The sequence below is a fragment of the Phocoena sinus genome, chromosome 19 (assembly GCF_008692025.1).
Source record: "Phocoena sinus isolate mPhoSin1 chromosome 19, mPhoSin1.pri, whole genome shotgun sequence".
In the NCBI taxonomy this organism is placed as follows: Eukaryota; Metazoa; Chordata; class Mammalia; order Artiodactyla; family Phocoenidae; genus Phocoena; species Phocoena sinus.
The window spans coordinates 9,400,984-9,420,963 of NC_045781.1; the positions used below are offsets into that span (position 1 = coordinate 9,400,984).

A 19,980-nucleotide genomic window follows, 5' to 3' on the forward strand; every position below is an offset into this window, starting at 1 on the left:
GCCACTGGTCCTGCAGACTCCGCCTTACGTGACGTCACCAATATGTTCACGCCCCTCTCGTAGAGCGCCACCTGGCCTGGGTAAGGTGCCTTAGGCTGGGGCAGGAACCTGGGGAATCAGTTCGACATTTAGAAATGGATAAATTGAGGCCTGGAGGCAGGAAGTAAATCTGGGGTATAGCCCTCTTGCCTGAGCCACCAGGACTCCAGTGGTGCAAGGTATGAGTGTAAAACAACTCTTGGGGCCCAGCTGACTAGGTGAGGGAATCAAGATTCCCAGGCTTTATTTTTCCAAGAGGAATCTGCTGCTGGGTGCTGTCCTGATCTCCTTCACCTCATTCTTCTAGGCCATGCTCTGACATTAATTCTTCTCTGAAGAATGGAGTAATCCTCTCCCCTTATCCACCCCACTCTGGGAAACCTTGAACCCTGATCTATGGTAGGTTATAATTGTTTTTCTGTGTGTCTCCTCAGACTGAGTTCTTTGGGGACAGAGGTAGACTTAATCAATTTCTGAGCCTTGCTAACCCAGCCAGGCCCAGAACAGCAGCTCAACACACATTTACATTTATCCAACTGCATGAAAACCCCAGTTCTGTGTGACCATGGGCAAGTCCTTTCTCCTCTCTGGGTCTCAGCTTTCCCATCTGTGAAATGGGAGGGGTGGTGCTTCTGTGTGCCACCTACACTATAGTCAGCAAACTTTTTCTATAAATGTCCAAATGGTAAATACTTTAGGCATATTAAACATAGGGCCTCTTTTGCATATTTTTTTACAGCCCTTTAAAAATGTAAAAACCATTCTTAGCTCAAGTGCTGTACAAAAGAGGTAGCAAGACCCCTGCACTAGAGAAACTCTTGCATATGTACACAGGAGCCTGATCAAGGATCTTTACGGCAGCAGTGACATAAGGGCAAGAAATTGGAAACAACCTAAATACCCATCAAGAGGATGACGGATGGTGAAACCATTGCACGTCTCTTGTTTGAAGTGCTGAGTAGCAGCTAAAAAGAGTGAGGTGTGTGAGTGGCATGAAAGAAGTTTCCAACACATTATTGAGTAAAAGGAAATAAATTGCCAAATGATACATAGGGTATGAAAAAAATCAAGGAGACACCTAAGGTACCATATACATGTGTGTACATGCCCAATAAAGGTCTTGAAAAATCCACTCCAAACTCACTGCAGGGGTTACCAGTAGGACACAGAATGGGATCGTGGAGAGTCTGATGGTCATAATCTCAAGCCTCATCTTGAAAATGCTGAGTTCAGTCCTGCCTCTAGGCTTTCACACTGGCTGTTCCTTCTGCCTTGGGACCCTCTTCCCTGGGGTTTTGGCATGGCTGGCGAGTTCTCTGTTAGGTTCCTGCTCAGTTGTCCCCTCCTCAGAGGTCTTCACTGACCCCCGTCTAAAGCAACCATCCCCAGGTGGTGGCAGTGGGTGAGGGATGGAGAGAGACTTCATTGTATACCGTTTTGTGCCCTTTGAATTTCAAACCAAGTGAACTTCCACCCATTCAAAAAATAACAATGTAAAACACCCAGCATAGCTCCCCTAAGACATTTTCTTATCACGTCCCCCAGCTTCATTTTCCTTGAGACACTTGTCAGTGTCTGAGATGACCTTATTTATGGGTTCGCTTGTTTGCTGTCCCCCCCCACTCCACCCCACACACTAGGAGTTTCTGGGGGCAGGAACCTCAGTGGGTCTGCCAGGTTGATGGCCTGAGCAGGGCCTTGCACATAGCAGATGCCCCATACGTATTTGCCAAATGACTGGGCAAACCATGTGTGCGGGATTTTTTCCACAAGAAAAATGTATTTTGAATTATGTAATTAAAATTTAATTGTAAAAACTTTCCCCTACCTCCCCTCCAAACAGATGAAAATAGGAAGGGAAGAGAAGGTTATTGAACTGGGTGATTTTCAGGGTCCATTCAGCTCGAAATATTTCAAAGACATTTGGTTTTGGGGTTTTGAGGTTTGGGGTTTTTTTGAGTTTTTTTTTTGGGTCTAGCTGGTGGGTGGAATTTCCCCTCTCTCATAAGACTGTCTTATGAGAGGGAAGTAGGAGAAAGGGAAATAAACATTCTGGGGTTCCTCCATTGGTTTCTCTTCCTTCCGCTAGTCTGCATAGCAGGGGAAGGGGAGTTTTCTTCCTTAATTCCATTGAGGCCCCAGCTGGGCAGAGGGTCCCTAAAGGATGACAGCTGTCAGGCCTCCAAGTCCAAGGCAGAGCTTGAATGGGTGCCAGTGGGCTTCTCAGCCCCATTCTGTCCCATCTGTAACACAAAATGTGGAAGATGGTGAATAGGAACCCCTTCTTGCCCCTCAGCATTTACTCCCCTGTATTCTGGAAGCACCACTCCTATTTTTCCTTTGAGGAACCAGCATTCCCTATCTCTCATTTCCTCAGTTTGGGGTGGAGTGGACCCCAAGGCCAAGCGCTAGAGGATGGGCCTGTGACCCCAGCCCGGCCAATCAGAGACACAGAGACTGGTCAGGCACATGACCCAGTGTGGCCAATGAGAACCAGCTCTGGAAGCACGGCTGCAACTACTGGGAAACTGGCATGCTCTCCCCACTGGGGATGTTAGGCTTCTGGGATGGAGCAGCAACTCTCTGCTACCTCATGTGGAGACCCTGCCTGGGAATGAAGCCAACTCAGAGAAAGGAAAACTAAGACAGTTCCTGATGACATCATCTGACAACTGGAGGCAGTCATGCCTTAAGTCCCTGTACTCTTCAATTACATGCTTCTGCATCACCACCACCCGCTCCCCCCCCCACCAACCATCATGCCTAGCACAGGACCAGGTGTGAGAATTTATTACTATATCAGGTAAGTTCCTGTCCCCTCTGGCCTCAGTTTCCCCATCACTTAAAGAGGTGGCATGGGGGGGGTGCTGAATTACATGCTTCTAAGAGAAACATTCAAGAACGCAGGGTCCTTACCACCCAGCGCTCTCCTGAGGCCTGGCAGAACTGAGAGTAAGCGTCAGCGATGACTGTGGCCCTGGAGAGCAAAGGAAGGCCTTCAGGAGGGGACCCTCCTCCTACCACCCATCCTCCCATTCCACCCCACCCCACCCCAACTCACTTGCAGTGGAGCCCTCCCCCAGGAGGTAAATCCGGGATGTCCTCAGAGGCCAGAGTCCTGAAAACTGTGTTCAAGCTGGGGGGCTCCTGGCCAAAGGCACACAGCTCTGAAAAGGAGGCAAGGATTGTGAGAGTTAGTTACCCTGCTTGCTGACCACCCCTTCCGCCGGGCTCCTGGCACCTGCTCACCTGCAACCCTGCGTCCCAGGGCTGCATCCAGCACTAGCTCCTTCCTGATGGCCTCCTCACAAGGCCTGGGGGCCCCCGGGAAGCAGACCAGGATGCAGGTCATGTTGTCCAGGCTTCCCTGGAGAAGGCAGAGAAAAGAGAGCCTGGTGGAACACGGTTGAATGCCCCAGCACAGGGCTCCATGCCCTAGGAAACAGAGTTTCCCAACACTCCCCCTTGCTCTAGTGCCCCCTTCCCAATCTGGTTATGCCCATATCTCTAAAGTCCCTCCCTTCTGTCAGTCTAAACCAGGCCTCTCACAAGGACCAATTCCTTAGACCACGCCCTCTCACTGTCCTAGCACCACCCTATTAAACAGAGCCACTTCCCTTTTCCAAAGCTCCTCCCACTCTGCTGTTGAGCTGTTCTTCCTTCTGCCGCTAGTCACACCTCAGGACCCATCTTTAGGTCTAAGGGCTGTCCCATTCCAAAAGCCACGCCCTTTCTCGTAAATCCCTCCCACTTATCTATCGAGAACTACAACTCTTCCGTATTGTCTCAAGGCTTCCCTCAGTCTCCGCTCCCTGCACATTTTGGCCCTGCCCCGTTCCAGCATGCCCCGTCCCCTATTTGGAGTCCCACCTCTCCTTTTCTAGTTTTACTCTCGCCTCTGCATCAAAGCTCCTCCCCACTAAATCCCTTAGGTTCTTCCCTCTAAGATCTCAAGCCCCGCCCCCAGGACCTTGCAAAGACACGTGTCCAACAGCTGCGCGCAGAGAAGCTGTGGGGCCAAGCCCAAGCAGAGGCGAGACGCTACCAGTCCCGCCAGGGCAGGGCCAGACATCGCGTCCCACACGCCATCAGAGGCCAGGAGCATGAATTCGTCCTCTGCTCGGCGTGCCAGGGCGGTCACTTCAGGCTCCGCGGAAACGAGCTGCAGTTCAGGGGGCCTTCCCGGAGCCTCTTTGTAGGCAAAGTCTCCCAGTGCTCGGGACACTGCCAGAGAGCCCTCGAGGCGCCGGCGGCTGATGGTGCCGCCCGCGTCATGGATGCGGTCGCGTTCCCGGGGATGGAGGGGCCGATGGTCTTCGGTGATGAAGGCCACGGCGCCGGCGCGACTCAGCACCGCGCGGGAGTCACCGCAGTGCGCCAGGTACAGAAAGTGCGGGGAAACCAGCAACGCCAAGGCGGTAGAGCCTCCCGGCTCGCCGCGGGGCCAGAGCGCGCGCAGGCGTGCGTCTGCGCTCAGAAAGGCGCGGCGCAGTGCTTCGCACACGCCCTCGGGCTCGCCGGGCGCTGGGCCCAGCTCCTCGAGCACATAGCCCGGCAGGTGGCGCGCACCGAAGAGGGCGGCTCTCGTCCCACCGTGGCCGTCGAGGATCGCGAAGAAAGCCCAGCCCGGGCCCAGCCCGGGTAGCTCAAGCCAAGCGCAATGCGCGTCCTCCATGTGTGCGCGCCACCCTTGCACTGCGCTCGCCCCGAAGCTCAAGCCCCAAGACGCCGCCGCACCCCCGTGCGGCCGCTGGGCGCATCGCGGCGCGTCCAGGAGGGACTGAGGCCCGTCGGGAGAGCTGCGCCTCTCCTCTGCCTCCTCCACCCTCTCTTGCTTGCGAGCTGGCCAGAGGAGACGTTCCAGCAGGCGGGCAAGGGCCGCCATCCTTCAGCCTGGGGATCAGGAAAGCTCCACCCTCTGCACCTGCTAACAGCCCCGCCACCCCGCCCCCGTCACCTCCACTAATCCTCTGCACTGTGAAATTTTAAACCACCTAAATCTCCTTCCTATGCCCTTGACTTGCACTCAAGTCGAATCACTAGAAGGGATTGAACTCTTCGTCCTCCTCTCTTCCTCATTTTCAAAGTGAGGGTTGGGGTTTGGGTCAGGGAAAAAGGATAATAGTACCAAACTAGCATTTACCATGAGCTACACACTGTTATACATCATCATCTCCAATTTACCGAAGAGGAAACTGAGTCACAGAAGTAAACAGTGTTACAAGGAAACAATCTCTAGAATCCGTTTTCTCAACACAACACTCGGCTTCGGCTGCCCAGCCCGACTCTGTTCAATCGCTGCCCACATCAGTGGTCCCATCCGGGTTTCAAAAGCTTTAAATGCTTAATTTTGTTACTTCGACCCCTCCCCTCTCCTCGCCTCACTCCAGGTTCAGCTCACCTTCTGGGCAGCACCACCACCCTTGATTGTTCTGCCCTATTCCCTCTAGGCCACGCCTCTGGCTCCTCAGTCTCGGACTGACCCCACCCAACTCTGAACAATTCTAAATTGGCTTAAACCTCCCCAAGTCTGAGTTCCTCCCCTTGTCTCAAAACTTTCCGAGTAGTTTCTCCCCGCCCCCTTTCCCACTCCCATTGAGAATCTAGGCTTATACCTCTACCTCTCAGCGGTAAAATCTTTATACCCTCCCCTCAATGCCACCTCTAGCTCCACCCCAACCCACTCTGAGGTCCACGCCCCCATCCTCTCTCCGCCTAGGCTCCTTCATCATCATTTCCCGGAGCCCCTCACGCTACCCTCGGTCCCGCTTCTCTCCCCCTAAAGGCCCCGCCCTCTTCTGTCTAGACCCCGCCCTTCAGACCGCCTTCCAGGCCTTCTCGACAGGTAGCCTACGGTCCTAGCCCCGCCCCTCTATTAGGAAGGCCACGCCCACCTCCATCCTCCCGGGTGTTTCCCCTCCCCCTCGCCCTCCCTCATGTTCCGCCCCCCGTTCTCTGGCCCCGCCCCCGGGCCCCGCGCTGCAGTCGCCCCACAGCGGCCCCGCCCGCCACCGCTGAGCCGAACCGAGGGCGGCGGCGGCGGCGGCGGCAGCGGCGGCGGCGGCGGCGGCTGCTGGAGCGGCCCGGGAGGAGGAGGCAGCGAGGATGGCGGCGGCAGCGTCCTGGGCGCGGCGGAGATGAGCGCTCGCGGCCCCAGGCCCAGGGCGGCGTGGCCGGAGTGGGCGGGGGTCCCGATGCAGGCCCGAGGGGGGCCATGGGGCAGGTCCTGCCGGTCTTCGCCCACTGCAGTGAGTAGGGGGAGGCTCAGGCCTGGTGTGGGGCCCAGAGGCCCGGGTGGGCTCCTCCCCGGTTTCCCCTCCGACCTGGGCCGCGGGAGAGCGGAGATGGGGAGGAAGCGAAGGAGACAAAGGAAGCTTTCCCTCCCCACCGTGTTCTAGCGGCGATGGGGGCGACTTGACCCGGACAACCTGAGTGAGACTGGGCAGAGGCTGGGGGCCACTGAGATAGCCGACGGGGGGCGCTCTGGGCCCTTGAATGTGCCGCGGGGCTCCGCCCGGGGATGAGGAAGCTCTCCGGGAGCTGTCCCCTCGCCCTGGTGCTGGCCACAGCCAGCGGTGAGGGGATTTGAATAGAGGGGTAGAGCCACGATGGAGAAGAGGGTCTGACTCCCCCCTTCCCCCGCATCATCCATCTTCGCATCCCACCTCCGTTTTCTCCCCAGACTCAGAGGCAGCCCCGACCTCGCCCGAATTGTACAATCCCCTGTCCCCGGGATACAGCCATCCCTGGGTTGGGACTAGGACTCCTGGGTCCTTAGGTTTTACCACCAGGTCTCTGATTCCTGGCCTCCTATTCCCTAGCTGAAGAAACGAGGTGGGGGCGGGGGGGCATCTGATTTCAATCTCCAAACGGTACTGAGCATCTCCTGTAGGCAAAGCCCCAAGCTAACTCTGAGAGGCTGAATTCCATAATTGAAAACGCCTTGCCTGAGCCTTATGATTTCTGAGCCCAGGGCTCTAACAGTCCTTGTCTAACATGCTCTGTCTCACACCCCTATGGTTCTGACAGCTGGAGATTGAAACGCCGACCTCGCCACTTGCATGTCTTGGGAGTCAACCTGCCAAAATTCTGAGAATTTGTTATTTCAACATTTTAGAGTATCATCCCAACATTCTAATATCTTGTCCTTACCTGGGCTTACAAAGGAAGGCCCTACGTGATCTCCCCACCCCCACCCCACCCCGCCTTTCCTCTCTGCCCTCATCTCCCTTCCACCTCCCCATCAGTCACCCTTTTCCAGTCCCATCTGCACACTTCTCAGTTCCTCAGATATGCAAAGCTTAGTGCTTGCTTCAGGGCCTTTGCACTGGCTTTTCCCTCTGCCTGGAAGACTCTTCCCTAGATATCCACATGGTTTCCTCACATCATTCAGGTTTCTGTTCAAATGGCATCCGGGAAGTCTTCCTCACCAACCTGTCTGAAATAGCACCCCCTTACTTTCTCTTCCCTTACCTTAATTTTTCTCCACACACTTAGCACCCAACATCATAAGTTTAATTGTTACTGTCTATCTCCCCTATAGAGTGTAAGCTCTATGAGACTAGACATTTTGTCTGTTTTGTTCACAGTTGTATCCTCAGGATCTAAAACAGTGCCTGGCATGTATTAAACACTCAATTAATGGTTGTTGAAAGAATTAATTAATTGAAGCCTCCTAAAATCCCTAATTTAAAGACACTAAGATCGAGATTCCTGGATTTGAACTTCTAAGACTGAGCTTCAGACAGCAGGGATACTAAGGTTTTACAGTCTGTGTACAGAATGTTCTAGAGGTCCTGTAATTAAAACTCTAAGATTCCTTAATTCAGACAGGTTTCCAGGACTAGCACACTACTTCTGTAACTCGGGCAATCTAAGCTTCTAAGAGTCTTTGATTCTTTCCCTCTTGCAGAAGAAGCTCCGTCTACAGCTTCCTCTACCCCTGACTCCACAGAAGGTAAGCAGAGAGGGAGGGTGTGAGAGTGGGACTTGAAGGGGCTCACAGCTGGGTAAAGGGGTTAAGGGGAGTGGGCTAGGGTCTTGGTCAGAGGAGTTCATGCCCTCCTTTGCTCATGGCAGGAGGGAACGACGACTCGGATTTTCGGGAGCTGCATACAGCCCGGGAATTCTCAGAGGAAGACGAGGAGGAGACCACATCGCAGGACTGGGGCACTCCCCGGGAGCTGACCTTCTCCTACATCGCCTTCGATGGCGTGCTGGGCTCTGGGGCCCGCAGGGATTCAGCTGCTCGCCGCCCACGGCCCCAGGGCCGCTCAGTCTCGGAGCCGCGAGAGCCGCCCCCGCAACCTGGCCTGGGCGACAGCTTGGAGAGCATCCCCAGCCTGAGCCAATCCCCGGAGCCGGGGCGCCGTGGTCACCCCGATTCTGCCCCTCCAGCTGAGCGCCCCCTGGAGGACCTGGGGCTCCAACTGGACCAAGTGGGCTGGGCGGCCCGGGGAGCAGGGTCCGGGGAGGACTCTACCACCAGTAGCTCCACCCCGCTGGATGACGAAGAGCCCGACGGATCAGAGGTTGGAGAGGCTGGGAAAGGTGAGATGTCCCAGGTGCTGGGACCAAAGCCACCAGGGGTGGGTGGTCTCTCCTTAGGGCACCTCCATGGTGAAAGCTCACAGCCTTCTCTCTCTAACGCACCAGAACTGGACCTACAACTCGGACTCGCTCAGTCCTCGCCGCCTGAAGTCTTGACTCCACAGCCCAGCCCTGGCTCTGGGATCCCTCAGGCCCGTACCCCATCTCCACATCGATCTCGGGATTCGAACTCTTGGCCAGATGAGCTCTCGCTGGACAAGAAGGAGGAGGAAGAGCCGTGGGGAGGGCTGGAGCGGGAGCCAATCACGGGGCAGTGCCTCCATAGCACGGACCAATCAGAATTCACATTGGAACCACACTTTCTAGGTAAAGTGCATGAGGGAACGTGCTCCTTTGGACTACAGCGAGGGTGGAGGATTGATTTATAAAGGGACCATCCTCTGGAAGGAACAGAGGAGAATGGAGAAGCGAGGAGGTATTGCTACTGGCAAGACATTGTAAACTCCACCCTTTAAAAAAATTTTCCCGTTACCTGAGATTGCTATTGGCTCTTTTTAAATGGTTCCCCCTCCCACTTGAGAAGTTAGCCCTCCCACCTGAGAAGTTGGAAGAAGCATTAGGATTGGCTAATTGCTAAAAAATAATCCCTCTTTTGGAGTGCTCCCCCTAGAGGCTAATTTTGGACAGGCCAAATCCCTGAAAAAATAATGCTCTTTTCTGAATGTGGCCACCGGGCAAGTAAAAGTAAACTCCGTGCGTTTTAAAAACTCTCCTCTTCCCTGACCACATGAATTGGCCAATTGTAAATAGACCCCGCCTTACTTTAAATAGTATGCTCAGCCTCCACGAACGGTTCCTATAGGTAGGTTATAGACATCACTGCTTTTGGCTGTTTACAAAGAGAGCCACCCCGTTTTGGAATTGTTCCCACCTCAATGGAGAGTCATTGGCTGGGTACAAAGGGGCCCCTCCCCCTTACTCCCTCCCTCCGGGTTCCACTGAAGTGGGCAAAATCCCTGAGAAGCAGCAGTGTCTGTAGCCTCTCACTCGGAGCCGAGATGGGGAGTAAAGGTGGGCTTTCGGGGCGGGTTGGGACGCGGGCGCTGGGGGACCGTGGAAAGGGACCCAGATTCACTTTTATCGCCCTCAAATCTGGGGGATGTTTCCTCTTGGTCCCAGATTCCCCAGAGCGGCAGGCTGGGGCTGAGGGGCTGCGGGGGTGTCTAGGGAGGGCGTGGAGGGAGTATGGGGTCCCCTCTCTCTCGAGCCGGAGCTTTGGGGCCCAAGAGCAGCGAGGCCCCCTCCCCCAGCCTCAGGCCCAGGCGGTGCTGTCACTCAGTAGCTGGACAGGCCAGCACAGCTGCCTGAGAGGCACCCTCCCCCCATCGTGCCTAAACTTAGCCCCCGCCTCAGGCGACCCGGCCCCTCCCCCACCACTGGCTCAGGCTTTGGGGAGCCTGCAGGGGAGGGGTTGAGGGGAGGTCTACCCTCGTTAGAGGTAGATGGGAGGATGTGCATAGGGAAGATACAGAAGTGAGGAGAGTCAGACTCTGAGGGGGACTGGTTGGGATGCGTCAGTTTGATTGGAGTTAAGGGTGGGAGGATGGAGACTGTCTGGAAATAGATGGCAGGGTACTGGGCTCTCAGTTCGGGGCTCAAAGCAGAGCCGATTATAGGGACGGCTGTTAAAAGTTAAGATGAGTGAGATGAAACGTTGAGGTCCAGGACAGAGGCTGGGCTTGGGAGGTGAGTTTAGGATCTCTGAAAGGGGTCAGAAGTTTGAGTTAGGGCCTAAGAAGGAGGATGATGTTATTAATACATTTAGGACTTCGATGTATGTGTTGGTAGGGGTATCAAGGAGACGTGACTTTACACCTGTCAGGGTGCAAAAAATAAAAAGAACAATAACACCCATTGCTGGGCAGGATGCTGGGAAAAGATCACTTGCGTGTTGCTCATAGAAATAAGGATTGTTACACTCTTGCTAGTAAGCAATCTGATAATATTTATGACATTCAAAAATACATACTTAGTCCACCCAGCGATTCGACCCCTGGCACTCTATCTCAGAAATATAACCTCCCGGAGGTAAGAATATCTGCAGGAGACTGGTGCTTGTAGTACTGTCAGGGAAGAGGATGGGGGAGGAAACAAAGTAAACGACCCAGCAATAGCTGCATGGTTGAACAAAATGATGGTGTAGCCACACCATGGAATATCGTGTAGCCCTTAAAAAGAATGAATTAATAGCTATTCCCATTGACTAGGAGGGAATTCTAGGAGGAAAATAGAGTGAGATATGCATGATGCAGAAGATTGATTTTTCACCCAAAATTGTGTTCACGCATTATCTATGGGCAGGAGTAAGCTTGAGGGGACTTGCTAGACAGTTAACTTGGGTTTTCCAGGAGGCAAGCATGCAATAAAAGAAGCTAAATAAAAATCCGGAAATTGGGTTAAGGCTCTGACAGTATGTCGAGAGGTGATGTTTCAGCCCCGAGACAGGAAATAGGAGGTCAGGAGGTCAGCCAGGCCAGCTCCAAACCCCAGCCTGATTGCCGCCCCCTCCCTCCACAGTGGCAGACCTGCTGTACTGGAAGGACACGAGGACGTCAGGAGTGGTCTTCACAGGCCTCATGGTCTCCCTGCTCAGCCTCCTGCGTTTTAGCATCGTGTCCGTGGCGGCCCACGTGGCCCTGTTGCTGCTCTGTGGCACCACCTCTCTCAGGGTTTACCGAAAAGTGCTGCAGGTCGCGCACCGGGGAGACGGCGCCAACCCCTTCCAGTGAGAGCCCGCAGCCTGGCCCCCAACCCTGACCTCCGTCCGGACCTCGGCGCTGACACTAAGTCATGACCCATGACCTCAGATCAGGCGCTGACTTCTCACCCTGGCCCTGACCCATCCTGTTCCTGTCCCTGACTCCAACCTGACCCTGGCATTAAACCAGACTCTGACCCTTGACTTCCAGCCGTAACCTCAGACCCTAACCCCTTACCCTTAATCCTTGATCCCGTCTCCTGACCCTGACCTCCACCCTAGCACGCTACACCTGGCCTTACTCCCCAACCCTCACTTCTTGCCCTTGACTCAGCCACGCCTCTCAGCCTGGGTCCCATCCACCCACTGAGTGGCCTCACACACCTCTGTTCTCTCAGGGCCTACCTGGATGTGGACCTGACCCTGACTCGGGAGCAGACAGAACGTATGTCCCAACAGATTGCCTCCTGTGTGGTCTCTGCGGCCATGCAGCTGCGGCATTTCTTTCTGGTAGAAGACTTCGTGGATTCCCTCAAGGTGCCCTGAAGCCCCACACTCCCTCCTGGGTCCCAACATTCAACTCCCTGCCCCTGGGGGGAGGAGGGGAGAAGGGCCATTGCTGGGGAAGTTCCCAGCCCAGGGTGCACCCCATAGACTCTGCTGACCCCGACCCTCACCTTCAGCTGGCCCTTCTCTTCTACATCTTGACCTTCGTGGGTGCCGTCTTCAATGGTTTGACTCTTCTCATTCTGGGTGAGCTGGGAAAGCTGTGAGGGGCGGCGCGGGGAGGTGGGTTGCTGGGGTCTGCTGGAGGACAGGGCTCTGAATGGAGCTGTTAATCTCCCTGGAGAGCCCTGACCCCCATCTCTGTGCCCGCAGGAGTGATCGGTTTATTCACAGTCCCTCTGCTGTACCGGCAGCACCAGGTAAGTGCGACAGGCCCTCAGTTGGCAGTACCCTGGCCAAACAACCCCCCCACACACACACAGCTGGGGTCCGTGACAGATGTCCCAGCCAGAGACAGGAGGACAAGCTGGTGTTCCCACCCCTGACAGAATCAGGCTCTGACCGACACATGCTAGGCACAGGTGGTCTGCCTGCTGCCCCTCCTCCATGCAGCTAGAGTCTACCTAATTTGTTTCCACAGCCAGAGACAGGCATTTCGATAGGTGGCCTGTGACAGAGCCAGGATCTGACACATTCCAACCCAAGGCAGGTAGACTAACTAATGCTTCTCCCCAACAATGATCCAAGGTCTGCCTTGACACGTCCTACCTCCAGAGAGGCAGCCTGACTGGTGTCTTCTCTCCCTGACATAGCACGAGGCTGAACAGCACTCTTTCTAGCCAGAAACAGGCAGACAGATGAATGCCTTCTCCTGATACCCCGATACCCTGTCTCCCCTGATACCACCAGAGACTGACAAACACATATTCCACTTGCAGACAGACAGACAGACTGACGCCGTCTATCCCTACACATAGTCTGGGTCTGACTGACACTCATCCCAGCCCAGAACACTGACAGAACCAGGGCCAACTGACATATATCCTATCCAGAGACAGGCAGATGGACCAACATTCCATTTTTGACATTCTCCGGCACAGCTGAGAGCCAAACGATACACGTTCCTGCCAGGGAGATAGCCCTAACTCCCTCACATGCCGGAATCACCGAGGCTCACAAAGTCAGTTAACACTGAATTAAACTAATATTTAAATCAATCCACTCAGGGACGCGACAACCAACACTAACACCCTCTATTCTTACGCTGCCCCTAAACACACACACACACACAACTCACTCAAAGATTAACAGTAGTTCCCAGGACGCAAAGCCACTGGCAGATTCTTGTGTGTCTACCTGACATCACTTCCCACACAGAGTGTGGTCCAATTGACTTGACACTTCACCTTGGACTTCTGATTTCCAAGGGTATTTTATCAGGTTTAGAGTTGATGGTGGAGTGGTGGGCCACTCCTCCCAACTCCTGATCTAGGGGTGGGGGAGGAAGCAGCTTTCTTAATGAAAAAGGGAGAAGAACCCCCTCCAATCTCTCACCCCTTCTTGTCTCCCCAGGCCCAGATTGACCAGTATGTGGGATTGGTGACGAATCAGTTGAGCCACATCAAAGCTAAGTAAGGGCATGTGGTAGAGACGGATGGGCTGGGGAATGAGAAAACTCGGGAATGCTCCTCCGCGCCCCCACCCCCAATATTCCCTGTCCCTAAATCTCCTGGGGCTGAGTGCCTGCTTTCCTTAAAAGGTGAGAGCCAGTTCCATCTCAGGCCAGTAGGTGGAGGGCAGGGGCTGGCTTGGGCACTCAGTTCCTCCATCGAGTTTTTAGTTCCTAGATACTACTTATCCTGTCGCTTGCCCCACTCCTTGACTCCACCTGTTTCTCCCTCAGGATCCGAGCTAAGTTCCCAGGGACCGGAGCCCTTGCCTCGGCAGCAGCCGCAGTCTCCGGATCCAAAGCCAAAGCCGAATGAAAGGGGTGCCTCTGCCTGCGGGACGCCTGCCCCCACCCCCTGTAGCCCTCTGCCCTCCTCCATTTCCCTTCCATCCCCACCCTCTCCCTGCCTCATCCCAAGCCATTTCCCAGTGGGTGTCAGGATCGCTCACACCAGGGAGTTTGCGCAAATTGCCTGAGTGGCCAGGACTACGTTTCCCAAGAGGCTCTGCTCTAGGAGTCTTGGAAAGGCGAGGCACCTTGGCCACGGGGCCTGCTGGGACTTGTAGTTGCCTAGATAGGGCACACGCCCTGCACTTCCGGGACCCCACCGCAGGAGGCGCCGTGCGGGGGTGGTGTCTCCTGGATGCCATTGGCCCCAACGCTGGGGCTTTGCATGGGGCCCAGGGGAGGCCTGAGCTTGGATTTACACTGTAATAAAGACTTCTGTGGAAAACCCAAGGCCTCCTGTGCTTCCAGCCCCGTCCAGTTTACACCTTCCTGTACTGAAAAGCAGGTAAGTGATACTCAAGGAGGAACCTTCCCCATCTCTGCGGAGGAAGAAACTTCCCCTCTGCCATCTGAGAGTTGGCTGATCCCAGGGCTAGCCAAACCTTGACAGCCACTTTCCATTCCTGTGCTCAAGGCAGACATCGCGAGTCGATCCCCACACTCTCCCTGCTGGGCAACCATTTCACCTGAGTCCCAGAACCATGTATCCAACTGCCTAATGGAAGACTCCCCCCTCAAACATATCTAAACCTCTTCCTTGTCCTATCTGATTTCCCACTCAGGGGCATCCCCTCCTGCCCAGCCAGAGACCCAGGTATGGCCCTGGACTCCTATTCCCTCACCCCCCACATCTAGTCCGTCAGCAAGCCATGTCTTTTCTCTCTCTCCAACCTCTCCACCCGTTTCTCTCCATTCCAACTGCCTTGGGAATAAGCACAGGGCCTCGTGGCCTCTTTGGGCCTCAGTTTCCAAAACTAAACTGGGGGAGGAGGAGGCAGGAGACTGGAGTCTAAAGACCCACAGACCTGGATTGAACCATCTTCACTTTTTGGCTGCGTAACCCTGAGCAAGTGAACTCACCTCTTGAAGGCTCATTTCCTCAAATAGAAAATTGTCGCCATAAACTACCTACATGTAAAGCCCTTGTTACAGGGCCTGGCATAGAATAAATGTCCAGTAAACAGAAGCTGCATTGTTAGCTATGGCATTGTTTCCCAAACCTCAGTCAGCCCTCAGGACCTTGATGATCTTTATATCACCTGTTCTGCTATTTGCCTAATTTTTTCTTTAAATTGGTTTATTAAAAAAGTAAAACAAATGTCTTTTAAAAGGAAATGTTACTCCACCACCAAGGAAGTCAGTATCGCTTGCCAGAAATAGAAGATAACAGTTAAACACGAAACTACTACCATTCAAAACGTTTCGGGGCTTGCCTGATGGCGCAGATGGTTGAGAGTCCGCCTGCCGATGCAGGGGACACGGGTTCGTGCCCCGATCCGCGAAGATCCCACATGCCGCAGAGTGGCTGGGCCCACTGAGCCTGCGCGTCCAGAGCCTGTGCTCCGGAACGGGAGAGGTCACAACAGTGAGAGGCCCGCGTACCGCAAAATAAAAAAAAAAAACTATAAAAAAAAGAAATGTTTGTGCATCGCCTAAAATCTTGCCTCTTGTGATGCATGTCACATTTTAGGAGATAGATAATGATGTTACAGGAGTAGTAGTTACAGCCTCGGGTTTTGTATACAGGGGTTGCCTAGCAGCAGCTAGCTAACTGAAAGAAACAGGACTTAGGGGGGCTTCTCTTAAATCTGAATTTGCCAAGCAGGGGTAGTGTTTTAAACTTCCAAATAAAAGAGCAACATTTACTAAAGATACTTTTATTCATACTTTCCATAAGACAAAGTGTCCATTTGTCCGTCTCAAAGAAAGGAGGAAGATGGACTGGTTGCGATTATGGGTTCAGGAATGGCTAAAGCCCCCAAGCCCATCCTTGGTACCCCCACTGGAGGCAAGAAACAGGTTGGAGATGGAAACAACCTTTATTGAGTGACTGCCAGTTGCCTGGTGCCATGTCAGGCTTCTATAGCCAGCTGCTCGTTATGATTCCCCCTAGTTGCACTAGTCTTGTTTTCCAGATGGGGAAACTGAGGCTCAGAAAAGGATAGTGATAATATTCTTGCATTCATCCTACAAACATTTAGTGAGCATCTGGCAAGTGCTCAAGCACTCTTTGGGTACCAGGGATATAGAAATGAACCAAAGTGGTTAGGACTCCGTGCTCTCACCGCCTAGGGCCTGGGTTCAGTTCCTGGCTAGGGAACTAGGATCACATCAGCTTCACGGCGTGGCCAAATAAACAAAGAAACAAAATCCACCGAAACAAAGTCCACGGTTTCATGGAGCTGATATTCTAGCGGGAGCAGCCAGACAATAAGCAAACAGAAGTAGAATATGGCAGGTGGTGATCAGGGTGATGGAGAAAAGTCCAGAAGGGGAAGGGGATAGAGTGACAGCGCTTGCTATTTTAGATTGGGTGCTCAGGGAAGGCTTCATTAAGTAGTGATATTTAAGCAGAGGCCAGAGTGAAGAGAGGCAGTGAGTCATGGGAACATGCGGAGGAAAGGAGATTCAGTCAGGGGGATCAACAAACGCAATGGCCCTGAGAAGGGAGCATGCCTGATGGGTGCAGCAAGAGATCTGTGAGCCAGAAACCGAGTATATGAGGAGAGAGGAGTAGGAGATCGGGTCCGAGGAGTGCAAAGGTCTAATCATCAGGTTTGTAAGGCTGTGATGAGAGCTTTGACTTTTACTCTGAGACGGGAGCCATTGGGAAGGTTTCATGTCGGGGAATGATATTGTCAAAGGATCACTGACTTGGATTTTAAAAGGATCACTTTTTTTGTAATAATATAATTACAATGGCACAAGTTCTGTTCTCCCAAGTGGATGGGCTGTGTGGATAGGGTAGGGTACTATCCGTTTCTACGCCTCACTTTCCTCGTCCATAAAATGCAGATGCAAAAACTGATGATCTCTAGTGCCTAAGCTCAATGGGGACAGAAATTCTGTCATCCCCAGAACCTAGGACTGCGTCTGGGACTCTAGGTGCTCACTGAACATGTGAAAAAACGTAGGGTTCTGTAGATCGCTGAAGTTCCACAAAAGAACAGCAGGTGTCGCCCCAGCCCTATAGCCGCCAGCTCGGAGCCTCCGGGGCTGGGCTAAATCAGACTCTAGCAGGAACCCACCCACTCGAATTCGGATTTTTCAGGAAAGGGGCCTCTGAATGCCGAATTATGAATCTTTTCTCTTAAAAAATGGACTTCTTACTTGGAAAAAAGGGGCTTCTGGCCCTTTAACAGCCAGAAGGGAGGGCTCCAGGTCCCCTGGCGCCGTTTCCCAGAATGCGCGGCGCAATGCAAATGAGACAGTTTCTAAAGCGACAATGATTCAACTCATGAGGCAAACTCAACATTTTGGAAGGATATGCACCGTAATGAATAGCTTGGGAGAATTTATGTATATTGAAGTCAACAGTCTCACACTCTCCGAAACTACATCACCATAGGTTAAAAGAGTGGAAATTTACGGGCTTTATATAGCTGTGTGGGAAGAAAGATTATTCGCCCGGATGATCCTCAGTGGTCTGGGGTGCAGGCTTCAAACCTGTAGCTGTCTAGCGACAGAGTGGTTCAATTCCACCTTTCGGGCGTCGTGTTTCCTTCTCTTATACGAGCTCTCCGTTATAGAGTGGGAATTGACCCGGGGAACGTTGTTTCTTCTGCGCTCGACGATGCGTTTCTCTTTTTCTGCGAATAACAAAGAACTCCAAAAGATTAAGAAAAATTCGTCTACACTCTCTGTTCTAGGATATTTACAGTTTGAGAGTGATCCTGGATTCCTCCCCTTCATTTGCTTACTCAGTTATTCATTTACTCACTCATGTACTTAATCACGCATGCACTTACTAAGCAAATATTTATTCATTTGATCATTCATTCATTCATTCACTCATTCAACAAGTATCTGCGGGGTGGTTGCTCTATGCCCGGCTCTGCACTGAGCGGTCCTGGGGACACACTGGTGACGACAAAACCCTGACCCTGACTTCATGGTGCTCCCAGTCAAGTGGAGGAGACAAACTTTAAACACTAATCAATTACCCATTTAATTAACAACTACAAAAGTGATAAGTACGGGGAAGGCAGGCACAGAACCTATGAGGACATCTTACAAGGAGACCTGAGTTCAGGTAGGGTGTCAGGGTAATAGCTGAATATACACCTGAAGGATGAGAGAGTGGATTAGCCAGCAGAGAGGGGGAATATTCCAGGCGGGGAAACAGGGTGGTCCCAATAACAGCGATAAAGATGGTGATAACTGCATTTTACTCTGCGCTCAGCGCTGGCGTGTACTAGCTCACTGATTCCCCTCAGCCCCATTCTGCAGCTGAGGAAACTGAGGTTCAGAAAGATGAAGTCTCTTGTCCAAGGTCACCCAGCTTTGGGAAGCCTCCAGCCCCAGGGCTCTCAGACCTCTGGCCAATGCTATTTACCACTGCCCTGTGTTGTCTTTCCCAAATCAGCTACTCACCACGTCCTGTCTGTTCTGCCTCCTCAAAGTCTTTTGAATCCTTCCCCTCCTCTCTCTCCCACAGCCCTGGTCCTATTCCAGGCTCCCCCTCACATCTCAGTGTCCTCACCCTAGCCTCATCTCTGATCTTCTGCCTTATCCTTGCCCCTTTCCTCTCCCAGCTACCCTCAATCTGGCAGCTAGAGGAGTCTTCCTAAAGCACAAACCTGTCCCTGACCATCTTATACTCAAAACCTGCCAGAGCTCCCCAGCACCCTCAAGAGAAGATCTAAACTCTTAGACTGGAATTTCAGCCTGCAGAATCTGCTCCCTGGTAACCTTTCTCTTCACACCTTTTGTTCTAGCGCCTGTGAACCTCTAGCTCCCTCAATGTATCAAGCCCTCTCCCCACTCACAGCTGTTTGCACTCACTATTTCATTAGACTCAGCCTTTTTCTATTCCCTTCTATGCTGTCTATTTATCCTCTAAGGTTCAGCTTAGCTATCCTCTCCTCCAGGAAGTCTTTCCTGACTCCCAGGTCAGGTTAGGTGCCTCCACTGGGCCCCTCAAGTCCCATGGACTCCCCCAACCCTGTCCAATTTAGCTCATCCCTGACTATGAACAGGTCTGTGTCCCCCACTGGACTGTGAACCTTAGGAGGGGGGAGCCTGGGGCTGTCTCAGTCTCTGCAGTATCCCCAACCCTGCCCAGCACAGGGCTGGGTACACGATAAATGCTTAGCAAATTTTGTGAATTAACTAAGAAATTAAGTAATTCCATCCTGACAAATTCCCCTGCTTAGTCATTTACTAAGACACCTGACCTCTGGACCAGTACTTCCATTCCCAGAGTGCTTGCTGCTATGCAAATGAGAGCAGGTTTGGCTCTTGCAATGGGGATGGCTCAGCTGTATCTTTGGACAAAGTGGCAGTGGTTTTGGTTTAGTCAATCTTGGTTTGTCCCCAGTATGTTCCAAACCCAGAAGAAGTGATCATGTGAAAAAGCAAAAGGCAACTGATCTTCATGGTAAAAGTGATCCAAGTTTTGTGACTCATATAACCCTGAGGAGTTGCCACATGCCTGAGTGGTCTTCAGCAGCATGAACCTTTTCTACCTCTAACTTTTGCTCAGACAATTCCCAGAACATTACAGGGTCAAGTACAATAAGTTCCCTACATATGAACCTTCAAGTTGTGAGTTTTCAAAGATGTGAACATTCATTTGCACGCCTAATCATGTAAGTTAGTTCATGTGCAATGATACACGAAGGTTGCAGCAGCCGTTCAGAATGCAATCCAGTGCTACCATGTCATCTATGACGAGAAAAACAGAGAGACTACCTAGACATCACTGGATGACTAGCAAAAAAAGCTACTACCCAGACGTCACTGGTTCGTTTTTTCAAGAGGGTAGATAGAATTGAAGCCAGCAAGAAACCAGAACCTGTGCCATCAACGTCAGGCGTGAGTGACATTGCAGCTTGCCCTCCATCTCTTATTGTTGACGATCCTTCAGCTCTACCATCTCCCACCTCCTCTCCCTCCTCCAGTCAGTAACTCTTCTTGCCTCTTCACTCCATGCCGGCCCCTGTATGCC

General features: G+C 52.8%; 2 protein-coding genes across 3 annotated transcripts; one reads left to right on the top strand and one right to left on the bottom strand.

Moving 5' to 3' along the window:
- Nucleotides 1-1,799: 1,799 nt before the first annotated feature.
- Nucleotides 1,800-5,416, bottom strand: PPM1N (protein phosphatase, Mg2+/Mn2+ dependent 1N (putative)). Of its 2 annotated transcripts, none has more exons than XM_032612094.1 (5): nt 4,010-5,416; nt 3,289-3,406; nt 3,101-3,206; nt 2,956-3,016; nt 1,800-2,282 (listed from the first exon to the last, which is right to left on the bottom strand). In XM_032612094.1, exons 1-5 carry the CDS (start codon nt 4,922-4,924, stop codon nt 2,214-2,216), a joined length of 1,269 nt encoding a protein of 422 aa, XP_032467985.1. In that variant the 5' UTR covers nt 4,925-5,416; the 3' UTR covers nt 1,800-2,213. The 2 variants fall into 2 exon arrangements, with proteins under 2 accessions (XP_032467985.1, XP_032467986.1); XM_032612095.1 differs by having other exon boundaries at nt 1,801-2,282; nt 2,956-3,035.
- A 607-nt stretch (nt 5,417-6,023) lies between these two features.
- Nucleotides 6,024-14,256, top strand: RTN2 (reticulon 2). Its single transcript, XM_032612106.1, has 10 exons — nt 6,024-6,287; nt 7,952-7,996; nt 8,119-8,589; nt 8,695-8,955; nt 11,167-11,374; nt 11,746-11,884; nt 12,031-12,100; nt 12,227-12,273; nt 13,427-13,485; nt 13,758-14,256. Exons 1-10 carry the CDS (start codon nt 6,254-6,256, stop codon nt 13,837-13,839), a joined length of 1,416 nt encoding a protein of 471 aa, XP_032467997.1. The 5' UTR covers nt 6,024-6,253; the 3' UTR covers nt 13,840-14,256.
- The last annotated feature ends 5,724 nt before the right edge of the window (nt 14,257-19,980 follow it).

Coding starts and splice junctions, on each gene's coding strand:
- RTN2 (XM_032612106.1), top strand. CDS start 6,254: ATGGGGCAGGTCCTGCCGGTCTTCGCCCACTGCA. Junction 8,956..11,166: donor ATTGGAACCACACTTTCTAG/GTAAAGTGCATG, acceptor CTCCCTCCACAG/TGGCAGACCTGCTGTACTGG. Junction 11,885..12,030: donor ACTTCGTGGATTCCCTCAAG/GTGCCCTGAAGC, acceptor CCTCACCTTCAG/CTGGCCCTTCTCTTCTACAT.
- PPM1N (XM_032612094.1), bottom strand. CDS start 4,924: ATGGCGGCCCTTGCCCGCCTGCTGGAACGTCTCCTCTGGCCAGCTCGC. Junction 3,207..3,288: donor CCTGGGACGCAGGGTTGCAG/GTGAGCAGGTGC, acceptor CCTCCTTTTCAG/AGCTGTGTGCCTTTGGCCAG. Junction 2,283..2,955: donor CCTCAGGAGAGCGCTGGGTG/GTAAGGACCCTG, acceptor TTTGTGTTACAG/ATGGGACAGAATGGGGCTGA.